This window comes from Marmota monax, unplaced genomic scaffold, assembly GCF_021218885.2.
Source record: "Marmota monax isolate L192 unplaced genomic scaffold, Marmota_monax_Labrador192_F-V1.1 WCK01_AAM20220418_F8-fsc00503, whole genome shotgun sequence".
Lineage (NCBI taxonomy): Eukaryota > Metazoa > Chordata > Mammalia > Rodentia > Sciuridae > Marmota > Marmota monax.
In genome coordinates, this window is record NW_026693958.1 from 79,729 (window position 1) to 104,600 (window position 24,872).

Genomic DNA, 24,872 nt, shown 5'->3' on the forward strand with positions numbered 1-24,872 from the left:
TTTTAAATAATTTATTCAAATAAATTTTATGACTCCTATTTTTATTTCTCTGAAGAACATCACTGGAATTTTAATAGAAATCACATTACATCTGTATAGCATTTTTGGAAGTATGGCAATTTTGACAATATTCATTTTGTCTATATAAGAACACAGGACATCTTTTCATTATCTAAGGTTTTCAATTTCTTTTTTTAGTGCTCTGTAGTTTTCATTGTAGAGGTCTTTCACCTTTTTTGGTAGATTGAATCCCAAGTATTTTTTGAGGCTATTGTGAATAGGATAGTTTTCATGATTTCTCTTTTAGCTAATTCATCATTGCTGTATAGGAATGCAATTGATTAATGGGTGTTAATTTTTTATTCTACTACTTTGCTGAATTTATGCATGAGTTGTAGAGGTTTTCAGGTTGAGTTTTTTGGTTATTCTAAATGTAGAATCATGTTATCCCCTAATAGGGACACTTTGAGCTCTCCTTTTCCTATCATATCCTTTACTTTCTTTCTTTTGCCTAATTGCTTTGGCTAAAGTTTCAAGAACTTTATTGAATAGAAGGGATGAAAGGAGCATCCTTGTCTTGTTCCAGTGTTTATAGAAAATGCTTCAAGTTTTTCTGCATTTAGAATGATGTGGGACTTGGCTTTGTTGTATATAGGTTTTATAATGTTCAGGTATGTTCCTTCTATACCTAGTTTTACTACTGCTATAAACATAAAGCACTGCTGTATTTTGTCAAATGCTTTTTGTGCATTTATTGAAATAATTATGTAATTCTTGTTTTTAAGCCTATTGATGTGGTCAGTTTTGCTTATTGATTTCCATATATTGAACCAATCTTGCATCCCTGGGATGAACCCCACTTGATTATGATGCACGATAGTTTTAATATGTTTTGTATGCAATTTGTCAGGATTTTATTAAGAATTTTTGCATCTATGATTATCAGGGATATTGGTCTGAAGATTTCTTTCCTTGATGTGTCTTTGTTCGGTTTTGGTATCAGGGTAATACTAGCTTCATAGGATGAGTTTGGAAGAGTTCCTTTCTTTTTTATTTCATGAAATAATTTAAAAAGAATAGGTGGTAGCTCTTCTTTGAAGATCTTGTACAATTCTGATATGAATCTATATGATCTTGGCCTTTACTTTGTTGGTAGGCTTTTGATGACATCATTAATTTCATTGCTTGAAATTTATCTGTTTAAATTTTCTATATCCCCCTGATTCAATCTGGGTAAGGTCATGTCTATATAAATTTGTTGATATCTTCAAGATTTTTTATTTTATTGGAGTGTACATTTTCAGAATAATTTCTGATTGTTGTTTGTATTTCAGTAGTGTCCATGATGATCTTTCATTTTTCACCACAAATTTTAGAATTTTTTTTGTTTCTTAAAGATGGCTAAGGATTTATCAACTTTATTAATATTTTCAAAGAACCAAATTTTTGTTTTATTGATTTTTTGATTTTTTATTATTTTGTTTTAATTTCATTGATTTCATTTCTTATTTTAATGATTTTCTTCTTCTACTGCTTTTGTTATTGATTTGTTCTTCTTTTTCCAGGGCTTTGAGGTGTAAGGTTAGGTTATTTATTTGATGACTTTCTATTATTTTAATGAATGTGCTCAATGCAATGAACTTTCCTATTACAACCAACTTAATATTGTTCCAGAGATTTTGATATGTTGTGGTGTTCTTCACATTTACTTCTAAGTATTTTTTAAAAATTTCATCCCTGATTTCTTCTGCTAACTATTACTTATTCAATAGTTTATAATTTAGTATCCAGGTGTGTTATTGTAGCTTCTAATTTTTGTTTTTTTATTGATTTCTAATTTTGTTCTGTTATGATCTGATAGAATGAAAGATAGTCTCTATTTTTTTTGGTATTTGCTAAGAGTTTTTTTTTTTTTTGGTCTAAGATATGTTCTATTTTATAAAAATCTATATGCTGCTGAGAAGAAAACAATATTCAGTTATTGATGAAATAGTCTATATGTGACTGTTAAATTATTAGTTGTGTTTTTTAGTTCCACAGCTTTGTTATTTTGTTTTTGTTTGGAAGATTCATGCAGTGATGAGAGAGGTGTTTCAAAGTACCCCATTTTATTGTGCTATGGTCTATTTGATTCTTGAAATTGGGAAGGGTGTGTTTGTTGCATATAGATGCTCCATTGTTTGGGGCATAAATATTTATGATTGTTATTACTTGTGTGTATATAGATAGATAAATACACACACACACACATCTATCTATCTACCTATATAGATGAGATACAGTTTTAAATATTTGAACTATTTGCAAAGAACTAGCACAAATCTAGGGTCATTTTTCAGTTTACAAGTGCTATTAAAAACAACCCCAATATTAGTGGGAATGAAAATTATCTCTTCAAATTAACACTGATAGCATTTGTACTATAATTACCAATGTGTATTTAAAAAAAATACAATGAATATAACTATTAACAAACCCAAAGAGTCCCTTGGAAATAAACTTGTTTGGAATATTTTAATTATTAGGTCCCCAAGGAACAGGAGAATTCGTATAAAAGTCCTTAGTCCTGCTGGTGAATTTATTCACTTAGACAGTTGGAAACAGCTCCTATCTTGGTGAGTGTCTTCTGTAATGATTATACCTTGCTTTCATGGGGCAAAAGTTGGGCTTGGGTACTTCAGGTGGTAGGGGTAGTGCTCAGTGGAAGGGGTAGTGCTCAGTGCTGAGCATGCATGAGGCCCTGGTTTCATCCCAGCAGCTCTGAGAACAAGAACCACTGATTTGTATCCAATTGAGAAACTGTATTTTTTACTACTCAATATTATGTCTGTAAGAGCATTCCTCTGTGTCACTCTGATCCAGGTTGTCCAGGGATGCAACATATCTTTGCTTAAAGACTCCTTTGGTCACAGATAAGAAAACACACATGACTGCCTACTTGATACTTTTATTCCATAAAACTGTTTTACATATGAGAAGAATTTACTGAATCCAGTAGCTTGATTATATATTTTTGTTAATTTCCTTTTAAAACAAGAGTTCAAGCTCCACTTTCCTCCCCGCATTTCCCATCCTGTATCTTCCCTTCCCTGTATCCTGTCTCTACACAGAATTTTTAGGCTATCAAAAGAAATGACCAGTTGGAAGCTCCTAAGAGAAAATGCCCTTCTTTCTTAGGAAACAGAGAGGCCTTTTCTTCTTCCCTTCAGCCACTCCAGGAACCTCTGCCTGTCTCAGAGTGGTCACACTGTTCATGTTATGACCACCCTCTTGCTTGCTCTCATGGGCTTTCGCTGGGGAACACTTGAACTTGTATCAAATCTACTGACTACTGGTTCAATGACCTTGGTATTTTACCCTAAGCAGCAGTGTTTTTGCCCCAAATATGAAGTTGATAAGAAACTGGTTTATGGAAAGCCAATGTATCATGAGGTTTTGGGGTCAGGATCTTTAATGCCAATCCTTTTATCACATTTGTCGATCTCAGATTCTCTAGTTTGCCTTTCATAAGAACAAAATGATAATGATAGTAGCTCCATTATAATTTTGTTAATGGTTTTGCTGACAAATGGTTATAAAGCATTTAAAATATTTCCATTATACATAATCGTCATTTTATAAAGTTTGCTGTTTATCCACTAAATGTCATTCTCTCCAAGGAATTACACATGGAATGACAAATACATACATAGGTGGTAGATAGAGATAATTTATTAAATACAGAAACCATAAGATATTTTTGCCCTTGTTGTGGTGTCGATTAAGATAACTTACATTGTTACACAAAGTCACATTGTCTACCTATGGCCAAGATAGACAGGCAACCAAAATCTTACTAATGCTAATACAATGAATTTGATAATTTTGCAAACAATCAAAATGATAAATTAAGCGCTGCCCTGCCATGGACCTCCTTGTATTCACAACCAGGAAATAAGGTAGGACAACACCTTGAACAGGTGCTTAAGCTTCTGGCCATCATCCTTCTCCTGTTCAACTTGTCCATGCCAGAAGAAAGTTTATGATTAAGTAAGATGAAGTTTGTAGCCCTGTCACTGTCATAGTACTTACTTTATAAATTACAGAAAAATATTTAATGTCCTTCCTGCCTTTCTGGGGTAATACTAAGATAGCAATTGCATGCTTTCCTTTTAAGATTATTTTATGTATCTCTAAGTCTATTTCTGAGCTTAAGTTCAACATTACTTTCACTTCAAAGTCATATCAATTCAACTCCTTCAGGTACTTCAGGTTCTACTCCTGAAAATATTCTGAGAATTTGGAAGCAGTGATTGAAAACTGTCTCAGGCTTAACCAATTATATTATGCTGAAACAAAAACAGTGGCTTTTTCGGTTTGCTAATTGTCTTAAAATAGCAAGAACGTCTATGATTTAATTAGAAGTAAACTTGCAACTAAATGCTGAATCAGTGGAATAATATTCACTATTTACTGATGACATACGCCAAAATAATAAAAGCAAACAACTTATTTCATGTTTAATTTATTATGTGCACAGGATATATGGTGTTATCCAAAGATTTTTCTTGTTAAAAATATATTCAGATCTGATATTTACTGTTGCTTGTTTTCATTTCACTAACAGAGCTTTTACTTTATATTTTAAAATTAAACACTTATCTAGCACTTTTTTATTAAAATACTCAATCCACATTCAAGAAATATAACATACTAGCGTACATTAAATCTTAGAAAACATTGTTCTAAAGTTCTCATTTTTATACTAGTCTAGGAATCAATTTTAAATGATATTATATAAATATATATATGTATATATATATATACATATGTATATATATGCATATATATATATATATATATATATTCATGTTCTTTATACCATCATCAATCAGTCCATTAATTTATTGCTTTGTTAGTACTCTTAGCCAGCTATTGTTTTATGACTGAAAATGTTAGTGAAACCATACGTTGATTCCTGCTCACAGGGAGCCAAATGTCCAATGACAGGAATAATAGTTGATTGAATAAATAAAAGATGTAACTATGAAATCTGATAGCTAATAAATTATGAAATGTATCTCCTAGTTTATGCTTTAGAAACTTTGATCATAATGTATTTACTGGTTAATTATTTTGTAAACAGTACATTACCTGGATATCTCATTATCATTCTCCTTGCATCTATATGTTAATTTAGAAGGTTAAAATTCTTATAAAAGGAAAATCACACCGAAGATGGAATTTACAGAGGGAAACTACACCTTGGTCACTGAATTCATTCTCCTGGGTTTTCCTACTCGCCCTGAACTGCAGATTGTCCTATTCCTCCTATTTCTCGTATTGTATGGTATGATCTTAACAGGGAACATTGGATTGATGCTGTTAATCAGGACAGATCCACAACTTCAAACCCCCATGTATTTCTTCCTCAGCAACCTGTCCTTTGTTGACCTTTGCTATTCCTCAGTCATTGTGCCCAAAATGCTGATCAATTTCCTCTCAGTAAACAAATCTATTTCCTACTATGGGTGTGCCCTGAAGTTTTATTTCTTCTGCACTTTTGCAGATACTGAATCCTTTATCTTGGCTGCCATGGCATATGACCGCTATGTGGCCATCTGCAACCCTTTACTGTACACAGTTGTGATGTCACGGGGCATCTGTATCAGGCTGATTGTCTTGTCCTACATTGGAGGCAACCTGAGCTCTCTGGTTCACACATCCTTTGCCTTTATTCTGAACTACTGTGACAAAAATGTCATGAACCACTTTTTCTGTGACCTCCCTCCCCTCCTTAAGCTCTCCTGCACAGACACATCACTTAATGAGTGGCTCCTCTCCACATATGGCAGCTCAGTGGAAATTATCTGCTTCATCATCATCATCACCTCCTACTATTTCATCCTTCTTTCAGTCTTAAAGATCTGCTCTGCTGGTGGGAGGAAGAAAACCTTCTCTACCTGTGCCTCTCACCTGACTTCTGTGGTCATCTACCAGGGGACTCTTCTCTTCATTTACTTCCGTCCCAGGTCTGTGTATGCTCCCAACACTGATAAAATTATCTTGGTGTTCTACACCATTATCATCCCAATGCTGAACCCATTGATTTACAGTTTCAGAAATAAAGATGTAAAACATGCAGAGAAGAAAGCTCTACAATCAAAGGTAAATTCTTCATGAGAGAAAACATTTCAAGATTCATCTAATTCCCTGATTAATAACTCTAAATGGGCACCTGCAGCAACCTGACCAGCAGGCACACACCTACTTGCATAACAGGCTATTATCACATTTGTTTTTTTTCACACAATCAATAACAGGCTATTATCACATTTGTTTTTTCACACAGTCAAATGCTTTTTATAATCCCATGATAAAAGTAAACATTAAAAAATGTTTTGTTTATTAAGCAACTAAATAATAGCTGCTCTTCAATATGTGTTTGGTTACAGGCTTGGGATGTATGTTAAAATTGTTTGGGTCATGATATACTAAATATTTCAGAAAACTGTGGATACATATGTATGCAGAATGTCTCAGAAGTGTGGGTTTCTTGGTAGGAGAAGATGCCAGATTGCCTAGATATGTATGTTATGTCTGCTCCTGGATAATGAATGGTACAATGAAAAAATTGCTGTACTTTTCTCAGCCACAGTTCATTTGCCTGAAAATGAGAGAGAATACTTTTACCTGTATCATTGATTTTAGTGGTCAGTAGTGTTGATACATTTAAGTGCTAAGAATAATATCTGTACAGTTTTACCAGTTAAATGATTTTTACTTTATATAGTTGTATTGCACATTAATTAGAAGGCACATCATATAATAAGGAACATTTGGAATGCAAAAGTTTAAAAAATAGTTTTATAAAGGTCAGTTTAGTTATTTTTTAATAATTTCTACACTTAGTTTACCCCAGAGTGTTTTGGAAACTTGTCTAAATAGCAGCTTGAGCAACAGAGGTAAATTATAATAAAAAAAATAATTGTATTTTTTCTTATCTCTTATTGTTTATCCTGCCAAAGTATTGCTGACAGTATGGAACATTCTGTGGCATCTCAGAAACAGTGTGAGCCACTATGTTATGACAGTGTGTACCAATGTCTTCATGGAGAAATCATTTCAGTGCTATGGTAGAATACTATAGTGGGAATTCATTGCAAAATATATTTCAGAAACCAATACATTTTGCTGTTCATAAATATTATTCTGTGATAGTAAATACTAATAATCTTTGATCTGGAAATACCTGAGTAAAAGTATATTTACAACAATATTCTCTATATTACAGCCAAAATAATTTTAGTGCCAGTTTTAAAATTCTCTATACAAATTTTCTTGATATTTCTCTCCTACAATGTTCTTTCTCAGCATTTCTGGTGCTTCATTTGGTAAGAAGAGAGCACACACTCTCAAAACTACAATCAAACTGAACACTCTAATCCTGAATTTGGTTTCACTGTTATTCAACCAAGTTTATAATCATACAGAGCATGTTAGATGCAGGGTTTCTAAACAAAACTTTTTATGCCAGTCACGTCCTTGACATACTTAAGCATCTATTAGTGATAATATCTACATTGGGTAGATTAAAGTTGCAAATTAAATTCTTACATTTGCTATACTACTGCCATTTGGTAGTCAATAATTATATCACAGACATTATATTGTTTTTCAGAAAACATGATTATTTCTAAGTAAGAAAATAGTAAAAGTTAGAATGTGCCAGTGGTTTTTAGAGTTCCTCAGGCGATTCCAATGTACAAGCTGGAGCAGCATGAAGAGAAACCCTGGCTCAACTCAGCGTGCTTAATAAGCACCCTGAGGGCTGCCATCATCTGCTATGCTTCCTGGAGTCCTGCCCTCCTCATTATACAGGGAGCCTGCTGTATTTCTTCACTAATGGCAGGTGCTTGCTGAATTCCCGTGGCTGTAATGCAGCTAGCAAAGCTGAAATTGTATTTTAGATCCAACACAATCATCATTTTGAGAAGCTGACCACCTACCTACAATATGACTAAGACCTTCCTAAAGCATCTTTGCTGAACTATGTGTGGTCCCTGTGCTGGTATCAAAAGGAACTTACTCTGAATTTCAATATTGGCAGCGGAAACCTGAAAGTATTATGGGGTTAGGAGGTTTATGTTGAAGTCTCATATAATTACTTCTTTAAACTAATTCTAACCTAGGAATTGATTGGATAAATGTAGCTCCCAGCCAGGAGCCTACTGAGAATGATACCCAGAAGAATCCAGCCCTTTCAGTGTGCCATTCATAAACATTTAATTTTCAAATAAAACCAATTATAAAAGTGTGCTTATTCCAAACAGATGTATGCATACAACTGAATAAAGAAGATATACAGAATTTTACATGTCACTTTATCTATCTGGGGTGATGGAGGATTCTTCTAGCTATGTCCACCGAAACTTTGTACTACTTTATACTTCTAAATCACTAAACTGTTGATTTAGAAGTATAAGCCACAATTACCATGTCTTATGTTAAGAAGCAGAAGAATGGACGATGGGGGAAATATTGGATATTTATTTGTGTGTGTGAGTGTATGAAAATTCTAGAGATAAATAAGTAGTACAATCTTTGTTTCAACTACTGTTGATATCATTACAGCTGGAACACATAAATTACTTTTTTCAATAATCTATTTCAAACTCTCTTCAGTCTCAACAAACACCTCAACTGTTATGATTTCTTTTCTGGTAAAAGTATTCAAACTATTATTGTTAAAATGTCCATTTCACTAGTAGTTATTTTTATATTGAACTGTTTTACTTTTCTATTAAGTTTTTCCAATGGGAGTGAACATAATATAAGAGACTTCAAAGGCTCTCCTGCCTTCCATAAATTCTGCCCACCTTCCTCATTATATGGAAGTAACAACATAACTTATAGACAATCACCACAATCAGGACGTTTTTCCTGATGGTTCAGTAGCATGGGCATCCCAATATGACCAACTAACAGTCCTCCATGTAATTTGATGGAATTCTTGCTAGGATTTCGGGAGAAAGAATAATCAAACACATACCTACACATCAGTGATAAATCTATTGAAAGAGAAATTTTAAAAACAAATTACTCCATTCACAAGAGCTGCCCCAAAATAAAATACTTGGGAATAAATATAACAAAAGTGATGAAAGATCTCTACAATGAACTATAGAACACTGGAGAAAGAATTGAAAAAAGACTTTAGAAGATAGAAAGATGTGTTTTAATAAACAAAGCATATTTCAAAATTGTGAGGATGGAAGACAAAATTTTCTTAATGTACCTTCAGATACAAAATTGTGAGGAGCTGTATCTTTTTCTCCCTTAGTTTATCATACTTGATTTTGGTGAGTTAAGAGTAGCATTATCAACTTAGCATAGAAGACATCATTCCCCCAGGGGAAAAATGGATAATTATTCAAAAATCATAGCAGTCTCAGGATGACTCAAGGAGACATTTATTTATCTGCTATAATAGAGTAGGGCAAAAAAAAAAAAAAAAGAAAAGAAAAAGAAAGAAAGAAAGAAAGAAAGAAAGAAAGAAAGAAAGAAAGAAAAGAGAAATGGAGGATAAATTCACAGAAGACTAGTGGGAAAATAGAATGTTTGAGATGTTTGTAGATGGCTAGAAATAAGAGACAGGAGAGTGTGGCCGGTATGAGCCACAGGGTGGGTACCATCTTTTGTCTCCAACAATGTGCTCTGTTGGAAACACAAAAATATTTTGCCCCTGAGGGTGTCTTGCTGTGGACAACCCTAAAGTGAGAGATGTTGCTGCTTGTAACTTGTCACTAATGGACTACTATTGTGTCGCCTTAGGAATAAAACCAACATCCTTTTCGAACACACACATACCACTCACCCCAATGCTGCGGCCTTTCCACAAGTGCTCCCCTGGACATCAGTTACACAGATGCAGTATATGCATCCATGCTTCAGACCCCAGAATCACCAGAACTGCAAGCTAGATTGAATTCTGCACCCAGATGCTCAGTTTCTCTGTGCATGCCCATACTGTTGTCAATAGCTCTATTGCATTAGCAAGTTAGTATGTGCCCTGCACCCCAGAACTGCTGTATCTCCATTCATTTCCAACACAATCTTTCTGAGTGTACCTATGCTTTGGACAACTGTTGCTATTGTTGGAAATTGTCTTTCCAAAGCTCATGTTAAAACCTATTTCTATTGCGGTATTATAAGGCAGGACTTTCAGCAAAAGTATTAAGTTATGACGGTTTTGCTCTCATAAACTCTTAGTACCCTTTCAAAACTGGAACTCTCTGGCACCTCTTAAATGTGACAATATAGCTTTTGCCTAGTCTGCCATTTGGTGGCACCGAAAAGACACCTTCATCTTGGACTTCACAGCTTTCAGCGTTGTGAAACTGAACTTATATAGTTTATAAGTTACCCAGTCTGAGTCATTTTGGTTTAAGAGCAGGAACAGACAATGAAGTTCCTCTTCCATAGCAACCCGACACTGCCTGGCCTCTAAAACTGCAGTTTTCTTCATACACTCAGGCTCTATACCCTGGAATTCCAGCTACTCAACAAGCACTCACACTTGGTACACCATTGCCAATAATATATCAGGAGAAAATGCATCATGAGCACAGATGCTACCACTGCCTTAAACCTCAGAGATACAATTTCTTCATGGGCACTCAGGCTTAAGACCCAAGTTCCTTGCCCATTCCAGAGATTCTGCACATCAGACACCACTGCCACTCTCACCATAAGCAACCTGGACCCAGTGCCAAATGAAATACCCTTAAGAATTATTTCATCACTGGGAAAAAAATATAGTGCAGATGACACTGGAGGCTTCCCCAACCAAGTCTCCTACAGCCCTTATCACTGCTGTGAGAATCCACAATGTTGATCACTAGGATCAATCCAATCCTCACCAACACTGACTTAAACTAAAAGGTTTCATAAAGATCTTGACACTGTTCCCTCACTGGAAGCAGACCCCCTATACTTTGCTCAGACAAGATACTCACATGTTCTATGGGGGAAAGACATTCCACACTGACACCAGACAAGGTAAGTTTCTGTTAACTGTCTTCAAAGAAAGGGACACCCATAAATAGCCTTAAAAGAAGTTAAATAGTGAGCTTAAGGAATCTTAGTCAACATGAAAAAAATACAGAGCAATGATTCAACAAAATTAAATAATTTAACAACAAATCAACTAAAAAGGAACTTGTGTTTACATCTGTGTGTAAAATCAGACAGAAATTTTGGAGCTGAAGAAAACATTTAATGAAATAAAAATGCAATAGGAAAATCTGCAGTATAATTTATTAAGGAGAAGAAAGAATCTGTGAACTTAAGGCAGAATATTTTAAAAATATATACTCAAAGGGGAAAAAAGAGAAACAAATAAGTAAGAAAGAATGAAGAAAACCCATAATATTTATTGGACAACTTTAAGACAGCTAACATTCATACCATAAGAGTTAAAGAAGGGGATTGGAGATATTGAGTGAAATTTGCTTAAAGAAATCATGGTTTAAAAGCTATAAAATTTGGGAAAAATATAAATATTCAATTGGAGAAAGTTCAAAGATCTATAATAAGGATCAAAGTAAAACTGACTATACTAAGCTATATCATAATCAAACTATTTATATGACATATTACTGAGGGAATAATATCAGCAACATGACAAATTAGCCACTCAACTTCCCTTTCTTTTGTGAATACACCAAGTCTATGTTTATACTTTGATCCATTTTCTTTGAGAGAAAGTCAGAGACAAATTGAGAGATCCAACCCACTTGGTCACTGAGAAAATATCCACATTAAATGACTAGAAAACTGTGAGATATACTCTCACATAGAACATGTCGTAGGTAGAGTGACATAAAATTGGTATATGAATATCTGATACTGATGTCCTCCTAGGGTGAGGAGGGCTTATATTTCACATTGCATTATAAACTCCAAATTCCTCCGAAGTTTGGCTCTCAACTCACCAACTCTGGCAGCAAACGGGATTAGATTTGCATAATTCTTATTGGACAAAAGGAAAAAAAAATCAAGGAAAATGAAAACCAGGGAAACTCATTCCAAATTAAGACAATGAAGATGGCATGATAAACCTCCAGAAACTGACATGAGTGAAGTGAGGATTTGTGATTGAACTGACTGGAGATTAAAAGTAATCATCAAAGAAATGCACTCAGAGTTCAAGATAGCAATGCAAAAATAAATGTAGAATTTTAACCAAGATTTTATATATATATATATATATATATATATATATATATTAGCAAAAAGAAATCATATATTATATATATATATATATATTAGCAAAAAGAAATCATATATATATATATATATATATATATATAAGCAAAATATATATATATTAGCAAAAAGAAATCATAGATCTAAATAATGCTATAACTGAATTAAAAAATTCAGTAGAGATTTACTAACAAACTATAGATGAATCAGAAGTAAAGCTTATTGAAGTTCGATAAAGCATAAAGAATAAAATGAGAAACCATGGTGATTTAAGTGACATAGGATACACCATAAATCATGACAGCCTATGCATTTTCTAAGTGACAGAAGGAGAAGTGGAGGAAAAACTGAAATATATTAAAATAAACAAGGCCAAAACATTCCAGGCCTGGAGAAAGAAATAGATCCAAATATGATTCTTCAAAAACTACCCACACTGAAACCTGTCATAAACAAACTGACAAACTGTAAAGACAGAACATTTTTAAAGAAGGGAATTGTGTACAATAGGATTATCCAGAGACAGTCAGAATATTTCTACATCAGAAACCTTACAGACTAACAGAGACCATTGAGATTCCATGTTTAACCTCTTGAAAGAAAAAAAAAAGTTATAAATCAAGAATATTTTAACCAGCAACCCTGTATTTTTAAAATTAAACAATGATAAAGACTTTCTGAAATAAACAAAGCATAGACAGTTTAAAATCACTAGAACTGCTTTATAAGAATTCTAAAGGGCTTATTTATTTATTTTTTTTACTTTGAAGAAAAGGGATAATAATTAGGTGCATGAAAATACACAACATATAAAATTCATGGGTAAAAGTACATTGTCAAATCAATATTCTAACATCATCATGGTGACTGATCAATTATCTCTCCCAGTATAGAGGTTAAAAAGTAAAATTATTAAAATAATTAAATATACAATATTTTATTAAGCATAAAAGTTATGAGAAATAAATTATATCATCAATACATAAAATATGAGAGAATAGCATGGAAATATAGTTTAAGTAGACAATGAAATTTAATAATAGTAATTTAATAATTCAACAAAATTAAATAATTTAACAACAAATCAACCAAAGTTGCCATCAGCTTAAAATAACCATTTGTATGTTCAAGTGGATTTATATAAGCCTCAAAGTAACCACAATGTAAATGTCTATGGTAGTGACATAACATATAAAAAAGAAAATACCTAAAACTTAGCACTGCAGAAAACCATAAAACTACAAAAGAAGGTTGTAATATAGGAAAAATGGAATAAAGGCTTCTTAAAACAACCAGAAAATAATGAGGTGGAACTAGTAAGTCCCAATGTCCAATAATTACATTGAATATAAATGCATTAAATTCTTTAATTGAAAAATCATAGAGTGCCTGAATAGATTGAAAAATTAAGACCTATCTATTTGCTGCCTACTGGAAATTCATGTTTCCTTAATGGACACCTATCGTTTGAGAGTGAAAGGAGAAGCAAAAGTCTTTAGTGCAAATGAAAAGAGAAAATAATAGGGCTACTTATGCTTACTTAAGACAAAAAAAATGACATTAAAACTGTAAGAAGAGGAAAGAAGACCATTATGTGCTGATAAAAGGGTCAATTCATCAAGAGGACATAACAATTATAAATATGAATGCACTCATATTGGAATTTCTAAATATATAAGGCAAACATTAGTGATCTGATGGGAGACATTAAAATGGGCAAAGAATATTGAGAGATAGTTCTTAAAAGAAAACACACATATGTTTAACTGGTATGTAAAAAATGGTAACATCTTTACAGATGTATGAAATGCATATTAAATTTACAATGAGATATTACCTCACATCCAGAGAATTTCGTTACTATCTGTTGAGGAGTATTTTTGTAGATTAAAAAAATACAAACTTCCAATTGTTTTTAATTTTGAAAGGAAATACTAAGAATAATAACAAACTAAATTATTTTTGAACAAAATATTTGATTTTTATATTGATTTTTCCATGTCAAAATTCTTATGTGAGTCAATGTTGCACATATGACTCTATCATTAAGACAATAATTCACAAAGTCAGTATATTTCTACATTTGATCACTAATTACTAGCCTAAAATTCTTTAAAAAATAATATCAAACGATTATTTTTGAAAATCCTCATTTCAGTTTTCATAGGGGACACAGAGAATAAACATTGATCTTGTCCCTAAGGTCTTACATGCAGTAGATAAGCTTTGGTAGAATAAACTAGTCTTTACTCAAGTGTGTATATGTGTGAAGAATGTGGTTTAATCCTAAAATTAATGTGGGTGATGTCTTTCCTTTGGGGACTGAGAGTATGGCAACAGGAAATATTGTCTTTAAAGATTCCTTTGATATGCATACTTATAGCATCATTATTCATAATAATGAAAATGTAGAAACAAATCATAACTGGTGAATGGATAATGAAAATATATTACATACATGAAAATAAATGTTATTCAGCTATGCAAAATAGGGTTTTCTGACACATGAAAAATCATAGATGATTCCTGGAAATATTAGACTCAGTGAAAGAAGCCTGAGACACATGGCCATATATTTTAGACTTCTGTTGATATGTACTCTCCTGATTAGGAAACACACAGCCTCAGAAGAGGTTAAAGATTGCCAGGGCTAGCAGAAAAGGGAGAAGTAAGGTGCAGGCTAAGAGACGTTTTTCTTACTAAAATGATAACAAATGTTCAGTGATTGGATAGTGTTGGTGGCTGCACAGCCTTATGAATACACAAATGAAATGTTTATTTTAAAAGGAAGAATATAGCCAGGCCTATAATCCCAGCTGCTCAGAAGGCTGAGAAGGGAGAATTGCAGGTTCAAAAACAGCCTCAGCAAAAGTGAGGTGATGAGCCACTCAGTGAGACCCTGTCTCTAAATAAAATACAAAAAAGGGCTGGGGATGTGGTTCAATGGTCCAGTGCCCCTGAGTTCAATCCCCGGTAGCCGCCCCCACCAAAAAGGAAGAAAAAATAGCCTATTAATCATAACATTAAAAAAAATGATATCAAAGGGTAATAATGTTCCTAATGTGAGATGATAAAGGAAAATGTTTCAAAAATCAAGAACTGAAGAACAATATAAGAGTTAGGAGTGATTGAAGAACTGTATGAGTTTCATTTGATTTCCACTTTGGAGAGTGACAATTTTGATTTTACGTAGCAGTATGTATATATACTTTATAGTTTTTTTCCTGCTAGAGATCAATTTGGTGAAAATAGTAAAGAATTGAAGTTTAACATTAGCTAAGTCATTGCGTTATACACAGGGGCAATACTGAACCATGAATCTAATTAACACATCAAACCCTGAGGGAAAGAGCTTCAGAAACTGAAGTCCCAGTTGCTACCGAGTAAAATAAAATGCTAATTGCTGAGTGTTCGGCTACCAAAGACCTGCTCATCTCAGGTAGGTTCTCAAGTCTCCAGATGTAAAGACAAAGGGAACAATTTTTCAAATATTATTTCTTTAGGAAAAAAATGAGAATTTTGTAAAGGAATTGTTTTTATGTTTGTTCACTGACATCCATAGATTATTCTATCTAATGCCTGAAGATGATCGTCTTCCCCCTCCGAATAGGAAAAAAATGATTGAATTAAATAATATCCACATAATAACATTGAAAGTATTGTATTTTAGAATAGTTATACATGAAAATGCCAATTTCTTTTATTATTATGCATGCACATACTTACATGAATTGAAGGAGTGTTTAAGTTTGTTTCATGTCAAAAACCTTTGACTTACTATGTTATGGATAACAATATATACAAATTCAACTTCATGTGAGCTACATAGTCTCTTAGACTTTAAAATAACCCACTAATACACATCACCTACATTTCAGTTCTCATATTTCAAGAAAAACATACTAGTACCAGACATAGGCATGAATATATATATACCAAGAGGCTTGTATATCTACGAAAATGAACAGATATTGATCCTAATTCTGTTTCCATTTTTAATACAAAAAAATGTAATGAAAAGCAAGGGGGTGTGTTAAATTCTGTCCATTTTGCCTTCTTTTAACAGACTTCTTTGGTCATAGGACTTATCTTTTGGTACCAGACCACTTCCATAAACAGGTAATGAGTACTTTAGTAAAATTAAAACAGACTCTTGAAATGGTAAATAGAACTTATTTCATGTCTAATCAAATACTAAAGAATCACAGGCCAATAGAGTAACAGTAATTTTCAGAAGTAATTGGGATTTGCTCCATATTTCTAGAATGAGCACAAATGTCTTTTCAATAAGTCATGAATTTTTTTAGAAATATAGTGAGAGTAATCAATTTATTCTTTGTCCATACAAATTTCTTTATGCATATAAAATTCTTATTCCTATATCTTACAAGTTGTCTCTCTGGCATCTGTGTTTCTCCATATCATTTTGAATACCAAATGTGATTTCCATGTATGCAATTCTACCTCTTGAAACAAATAAAGTAGGAAACAAATTTTGGGGACTTGTGGAAAGTCAGAGATCATGAATGGCATGTAGAATTATATCAGTTTCTGTACTGCCTACCTCAATATTTATTTTTTTATATCCACTTTCAAAAACATAACCATGATTTGTAAGAAATGAAATATGGTGGGCAATTTTCCTTGGGTAATAATGACAATAAGGAAACCAATGTTATTCTGTCTTAGCAATATATCATTGATGTTCAAAAGTGCAAAATGTGCATTTGTAATTTTTTCATTGTATTTTAGAAGTTTTGAATAAGAAGAGAGTAAAATGGACAGAAAAAATTGCTCCTCATTGACTGAATTTATTTTCATGGGAATTACCAATAATCCTGAGATGAAAGTGACCCTATTTACAATATTTCTACTTGTTTATCTCATTAATCTTTTGGGAAATCTTGGAATGATCTTCTTAATCAGAGTGGATCCCCAGCTTCACACTCCAATGTACTTTTTTCTCAGCCACCTCTCTTTCTGTGACCTCTGCTATTCCACAGCAATTGGGCCCAAGATGCTGGTCGACATATTTGGCAAGAACAAGTCAATTCCTTTCTTTGCCTGTGCTCTGCAGTTCTTCATCTCCTGCACCTTTGCAGATTCCGAGTGTGTCCTGCTGGCAGTGATGGCCTTTGATCGGTACAAGGCCATTAGCAACCCCCTGCACTACACAGCAGAAATGTCCAGCAAGGTATGCTTCCTGCTCATGGCTGGAGTTTACCTGGTGGGAACAGCAGATGCTTTGTTACACACAACATTGGCATTCCGCTTATGTTTCTGTGGGTCTAACGAGATTAATCATTTCTTCTGTGATTTACCTCCACTTTTCTTCCTTTCTTGTTCTAATATACAAGTGAATCAACTAGTATTATTCACCATTTTTGGTTTGATTGAATTAAGTACCATTTCCGGAGTCCTGGTCTCTTATGGCTACATCATCTCATCAGTCTTAAAGATCCGCTCTGCTGAAGGGAGGCTCAAAGCTTTCTCCACCTGTGCCTCCCACTTAACTGCTGTTGCAATTTTCCAGGGCACCATGCTCTTCACATATTTCCGGCCAAGTTCTTCTTACTCTCTAGATCAGGACAAAATGACCTCACTGTTTTACACCCTTGTGATTCCCATGATGAACCCTCTGATTTATAGCCTACGTAACAAGGATGTGAAAGCGGCCCTGCAAAAACTTAAAAATAAATGGTGTTTTTAAATATTTATACCAAGTCCCAACCCCTTGCACATATGTAGTAATTTTTATTTCATAAAATCATATGGTAAAATTTATGCAAAAGATTTTCTAAAGTTCTTTATGATAATGATAATTAGTACTCAAATCCAATAATAGGAAAATGTAGCTCCCCAAACATGCCATGCTCCATTATGTGTCTTCTACTTTCCCTCACTATTTTGCCCAGGCTGGCTTCTCACCTGCAATATTCTTGCCTTATCTCATGAGTTGCAGGGATTAAGGGAATTTATCATTATGCCTGGCTATCCATTTTTGTCTTGAATTTCAATATAGTAAGTACTATGTCTCTATGAAAATATCTCTATCTTGGCCAAGTTTTTATTTGCTCATTCTTTCATTCAGGTTGTTATTTCAATTATATTAAAATTTACAATGTTTTTATTAAGTGCTCTAGGAATTGAAATGTTTTTATTTTCTTTAGTAATGAATCCTATAAACAAGTGGAAGTATAATGCATTAATTGTCTAAGGATACTGATAACTCACAATAAGACTTAAACCTTCATGAAGCCAAAAGGCTAGGAAATAACAAAATGTCTAAATTGGTTGTGTAGGAGAGTGTCTTCCTTGGACTGAGAATCTCAATCCAGATCTGGGGAAATGCAAATTAGGTAAAGGAATGGATCCTGGGCAGAAGGTCTGGGAATTAGAAAGGTCCTGACATAGACAAGTGACAAGTCTTGTCTTTTTAGAAGCAAAGCTTTTCAACATTCTTGAAGAACGATGAATAGAGGCTTTTTAAAGATAATCCTTGTGCACTAACTGTTAACTATCCATCTCCATCACATCCTCCAGGAAGCTCTTTCCCTTATTCCCTGGTTCTTTGTTCTGCTTAAATGAACCTTTTTTTTTTTTTTTTTTTTTAGTTTGGACAACTATCTCCTTAAAGAATTGTCTTAATATCACTCTGCATGTGAAATGATTTGCTTCCAATACAAACTTGTGCATGTCCTTTGCTCAAGGACAAAGTAAGCCACCATTTTATCTAAAGCCCTTGCATTGCCTTTGTGAGAAGACACAGGGAAACAAACAAAGCAATAAGGAAATACAAACATGAGACATTTATGATGTTGTTATATGCCAGTAAATCTAAAGTAACTTATTAGGTAGGGCATGTGCCTTAAAACACAGACACACACACACAAACACACACGTTTAATACATATGTACAACAACATTTAATAAATTATGTATAATATAAAATAGGTGTGGATACCATGGTAATAAATCTATAAGGAAATAGTGATTTTATGGGAAGTAAACTGCATTCATGTATGCATACTCATAATACTCACTTATTTCATCTTTGTCTACTCTAGTTTTCTTTTCCCTAAAGCAGTGAATCAGCTCTTTGAGAAAATATGGATTTGACCATATATTTGAAGGATTACATATGACTCAAAGGTAGACTTTCTTACCTTACCACTAAGAACTAATGGATGTCTTCTAGTTAAGTGCCTTTCTGAAAATATTTGAGAATAGAATGAGAGCCCAAGAATCCCCTCTGCCTTTCGAGGTAACATTAATGATTCAAACTAATGCATTAGATATTACCATGATGGAGAAAACCCATGATGAATGTTTTTTTTAAACAGGTGTTAAAGATTTCCACTTGTATCATATTTCTTTTTTAAATTATTTTTATTTATATATGACAGTAGAATGCATTACAATTCTTATTACACATATAGAGCACAATTTTTAATATCTCTGGTTATATACAATTCCTATCTTCATAAATATACTTTGGATAATAATGTCCATCACATTCCACCATCATTGCAAACCCATGCCCCCACCCCTCTTCCATATCTAGAGTTTGTCTATTCCTCCCATGATCCCACTCCCTACGTCACTATGAATCAGCCTCCTTATATCAGATAAAATATTTGGTATTTGTTTTTTGGGATTGGCTAACTTCACTTAGCATTATCTTCTCTAACTCCATCCATTTACCTGCAAATGCCATGATTTTATTCTCTTTTATTGCTGAGTAATATTCCATTGTATGCATATGCCACATTTTTTATACATTTATCTATTGAAGGGAATCTAGTTGGTTCCACAGTTTAGCTATTGTGAATTGTGCTGCTATAAACATAGATGTGGCTGCGTCCCTGTAGTATGCTGTTTTAAGTCTTTAGGTATAGACTGAGGAAAGGGATAGCTGGGTCAAATGTTTGTTCCATTTAAAATTTTCCAAGAAATCTCCATATTGCTTTCCATATTGGCTGCACCAATTTGCAGTCCCACCAGCAGTGTATCAGTGTACCTTTTTCCCCACATCCTCCCCCAAACTTATTGTTGTTTGTATTCATAATAGCTGCCATTCTGCCTGGAATGAGATGAAATCTTAGAGTGATTTTAATTTGCATTCGTCTAATTGCTAGCGATGATGAACATTTTTTTATATATTTTTGATTGATTGTATATCACATTCTAAGAAATGTCTGTTCTGGGCTTTGGCCCATTTATTGATTGGGTTATTTGATTTTTGGTGTTTAGCTCTTTGAGTTCTTTAAATACTCTAGAGATTAGTGCTTTATATGATGTATGAGGGGGTGAAGATTTGCTCTCCAGATGTAGGCTCTCTGTGTACCTCACAGATTGTTTCTTTTGCTGAGAAGAAACTTTTTAGTTTGAATTCGTTCCATTTGTTGATTTTTTATTGTAATTCTTGAGCCAAATGAGTCTTATTAAGGAAGTTGGGGCGTAATCCCACATGATGGAGTTTAGGGCCAACTTTTTCTTCTATTAGACACAGGGTCTCTGGTTGTGTTCCTAAGTCCCGATCCATTTTGAGTGGAGTTTTGTGCATGGCGAGAGATAGGGGTGTAATTTTATTTTGTTGCATATGGATTTCCAGTTTTCCCAGCATCATTTGTTGAAGAGGCTATCTTTTCTCCAATGCATGGTTTTGGTTCTTTAATCCATCCTCAAGAGATTTTAAAAAATAAACTTTAATGAAATTTTTTGACTCTCCTACAGAATAGCTAAAATTAAAACAACTGAAATATCAAGTAATGCGAAAATATGAAGCAACTGTGGTTCTTACAGAATGATGGAGAAAAGACCATTGGCATTCTACATTCTAAAATTGTGTGGAAGTATCTACTGTACCTGGCTGCATATACAGATGACTTATAATCCCAAAATTCCATCCTTAGATTCATACTCAAACTGAACTATTAATAATGTGTACCCAAGGACATGTACACAAATATTCAGTCTTGCATTATTTGCAGCATCATAAAATTCAAATATTTCAAATATTATCAACCCTTCATATCAGGAGTTGACATAGTAAATGTCATACAGTACAAATTTTAGGGTTTTCAGGGTATAAAACCCCCTTTTCAAACCACTCAGATTTGTCTTAAACCATAAAAGCAATAATAGATAATATACTAATAAAATGTTATTTCTGAATCCCAACAACTTTTGTGGACCCTATGTTGCTAATTTATGTTAGTTGATAAGTAACTTTATGGTGAATTTGTACATTGAGATATTAAACAATAACAAGAATGAATGAACTTTCTCTCTACACAACATGTAAGAATTTTGCAAGATAATGTTGAATGAATAAAGACAAACATGAAAGCGAAAGACATCTATGTTATTATTCTTATCAGGTACCTAACACAACATACAAACTATCCTATGATATTAGAAATCTATTTGTCATGGATGCGGGGTCAGTTTCTGGGATGCTGTAATTTTTTTTTTTTTTTTGTCCTGGTTCAGAACAAACGGATGCTTTCATTTTTAAAAATGTACCTGCAATACAATTTCAATAGGTAATTCCAATATGCATATTGTACCCTAATGTGGTTTTCTAAAATAAAGCATATCACTGCCAGATTTTAAGTAAATGCAAGGTAATATTAGTTTTAAAGTGTATCTGTGTTTTTCTACAGAATTATTTGTAACAAGTTTATAAAACTAAGTTGGCGCACAAATTCCATAGAATGTCTCAGTAAATAATTGATCTTTTGCTACTGAAAGTGCTGCCTTGTTTGTAGAATATCTTCATAAGCTCAAAGGCACTAGATTCTTTCCCCAGCATTAGGAAGACTTGGTGTACTTTGCTGGGTGTCATGGGGTGTCCCAGCACCCCATACTTTGGAGCCAGACAGCTATTTTCTGGAGAAGGTGCTTTTCTAGACAGACAGTTGTGTATATGTTATTATGTCACCCAGAAAAACCTTAAATATGGATATATTTTTCTGAGTTTGTTCCATATGGTGAATAACAAGTCCTGAAATCATTACTTAAAAATTTCATTATGAATGAAAATGCAAATCTCTATGTAGTCAAATTTGATTATCTAATTTGTAACATCAGTGTAGCTTTATAAGCTTAGGTTCCAAATGAGGGTATGGGTGTGTATTGTAGTCTGTGTGCTTTAGAGGAGAAACAGTTGAAGAAGCTGAAACTGCTTAACTTTTTGACACATGCTACACTATGGATGACATATTGAAACAGTAAGCTAAGTGAAAGAAGTTGTACATAGAAAGCTACATTTTTGTCGATGCATTTTTATAACCATAGAGCAGACAAAGCTATAGAGACAATAAATAAGTTGATTTCCAGTGCTGGGGGATGGGTGCGTGGGTAGTACATGCTTAATGGATAAAAGGTGTCTTATTTGATGAAAGTGCCTTAGAATCAGACAGTGTTGATGGTTATATAAATGGAAATTGTATATGTTATTTTATTTATGTTATGTTAATTTTATGTTACATGAATTTTACTTTAATTCAAAAATTGGCTAAAAAATAAAGCAGATATCTGACTAAAGCAAATGTAACCCAAAGACAGGGAGGCATCTAAGGTGACAGTTGTTTACAGAAAGAAAAGGTGGGTGTCCAGGGACAAATCCATGTCTTCCAGATATCCACCAGAGAAGTAAATAGCAGTCAGGAAGCTTTGGGATAGTACAAATGCATTACTTTCTCGAGTTTAACCAGGGGCAATTATTAGCAATCAGTTTGGTGGTTTGAGCTTTGCGTCAACAGTATCTCCCAGAGGACTACACTGGCATGTAAATATAGGAGTCATATAGAGGAGAAGAAAACAAAAGGCATTTAAGATTTCTTAGGAATCACTATTCCCAATATTAAAAACAACAACAACAACAAAAGCATATTGTTTCTCTGGTCTTGAAATTGCTTGATGAATTTTTTTTCATAATCCTTTTTTAATTTTTTTTTATTAGCTACACATGACATTACAATGATCTTGACAATTCATACATTTTAATTAATTGGGATATAATTTCTCATTTTTCTGATTGTACAGATGGCAGAATCACACTGATCATAGAGTCACCTATATACATACAGCAATCATAATGTCTGTTCTATTCTGCTGCCTTTCCTATACCCCCTTCCTCTTCCCCTCCCCTCCCATCATTTCTCTCTATCCAATCTAATGTGACACACTTTTTTTTTCTCCTCACAACATCATACATATATTCTGTATAACGATGAAGGTCTCCTTCCATCATCTGTTCAACTCCCCTTCTCCCTCCTTTTCCCTCCCACCTCTCTTCCCTGTTTAGTGGTAGTCTTCTTCTCATGCTCTTCCTCCCTATCCCATTTTGAGTCACCCCCCTTATATAGGAGCATTGGTGGTTCAGTGGTAGAATTCTTGCCTCCCACGCTTGATGAATTTTCTACCTTTATAGAAAGAAAAACAGAAAACAACAAACCAAGGAAACAGTTAAACACACACACACACACACACACACACTCACACAGACGAGAAGCTGTGTCCCTTTCCATTCCCAGGTGTGGCTTCAGTTACTCAAGTCACACATGCCAAACACATTCAGTGGTATTTTTTGTTTATTTTTTTAATTTGCCCTTAAGTTTTGGATTTGACAATTAATCACCCTATGACTCAACATATATAAGTAGTGAGAATAATTACAAATTTTCTTAGAATTTCATGGAGAGTATACTATCTTGATTCACATACTATATCTCTTACAATGTAACTAATATAGAAGCTTGGAGCCTTCTAGTTGATATAAGTTCTGTGAACAATGATTTTTCCCATTTTCTGTTTACTCTGGAATTGTACAATGTTCCTGCCCTCTGCAGGATTCTGTCTTCATATCAAAGTTATTAAGGTGCAATGGTTCAGTCAATGTATATCAAGCAATACTTCCATATTTTCTATTCTCATGTGCTTCTTCTTTTTTATCCTTAATCACCATGGTTGAGATTTTGCCTTATTCAAAAATGAAGTCTACATGTCATCAACTTTTTAGAAATCTAAAATTATGAATTTTTTTGGTTCATTAATTAAAAAAATTCAAAACATACTATAATATAATGACTCTAGCATTCCATGACATTAATAAGATAATTATTTCTTAAAAAAGGATTCATTCTTTGCAGTGTAATCAGGAATTGTTGAGAACACATCTTTGAAGTCAGAAAACCTTAATATCTATGAGAATATAACTAACTCACATTTGAAATTGTTAAAAGCAACTTAGGTTATATGGTATAGTATGTAAAATATGTAGCAATTTATAGTAATAATACAAATAATGTATGCAAATATATAATTTTTAAAGTATTTCAGAATGATTTCACACTCCCCTCAAGTTAATTTCCAATGATTTTTTTTTCAAAGAAACATTTCAATATGATGATATACTACATTCTTACTATTTTCAGGGATTTTTATGATATGTGTATGTCTTTTTTATGTTTTACATCTTTCCACTAAAATGATATTTAAGAAGTAGTGTGGATGAAATAAAGTATTTTACATAAAAATAAATAGGCTTCATTAATGATATTTAATATATTAATGTATTTATTATTTCATTTTATAAAAAATCTGATTGCATATAG

At 33.3% G+C, this 24,872-nt stretch overlaps 2 protein-coding genes across 2 annotated transcripts; both read left to right on the forward strand.

Annotated features, from left to right (window-relative positions):
- The first annotated feature begins 5,217 nt into the window (after nt 1–5,217).
- Nucleotides 5,218–6,162, forward strand: LOC124106323 (olfactory receptor 5I1). Its single transcript, XM_046463933.1, has one exon. The coding sequence runs from the start codon at nt 5,218–5,220 to the stop codon at nt 6,160–6,162; it is 945 nt and encodes a 314-aa protein (XP_046319889.1).
- A 10,861-nt stretch (nt 6,163–17,023) lies between these two features.
- On the forward strand, nt 17,024–17,959 carry LOC124106340 (olfactory receptor 5W2-like). The gene has a single exon (XM_046463948.1). It carries the CDS (start codon nt 17,027–17,029, stop codon nt 17,957–17,959), a length of 933 nt encoding a protein of 310 aa, XP_046319904.1. The 5' UTR covers nt 17,024–17,026.
- The last annotated feature ends 6,913 nt before the right edge of the window (nt 17,960–24,872 follow it).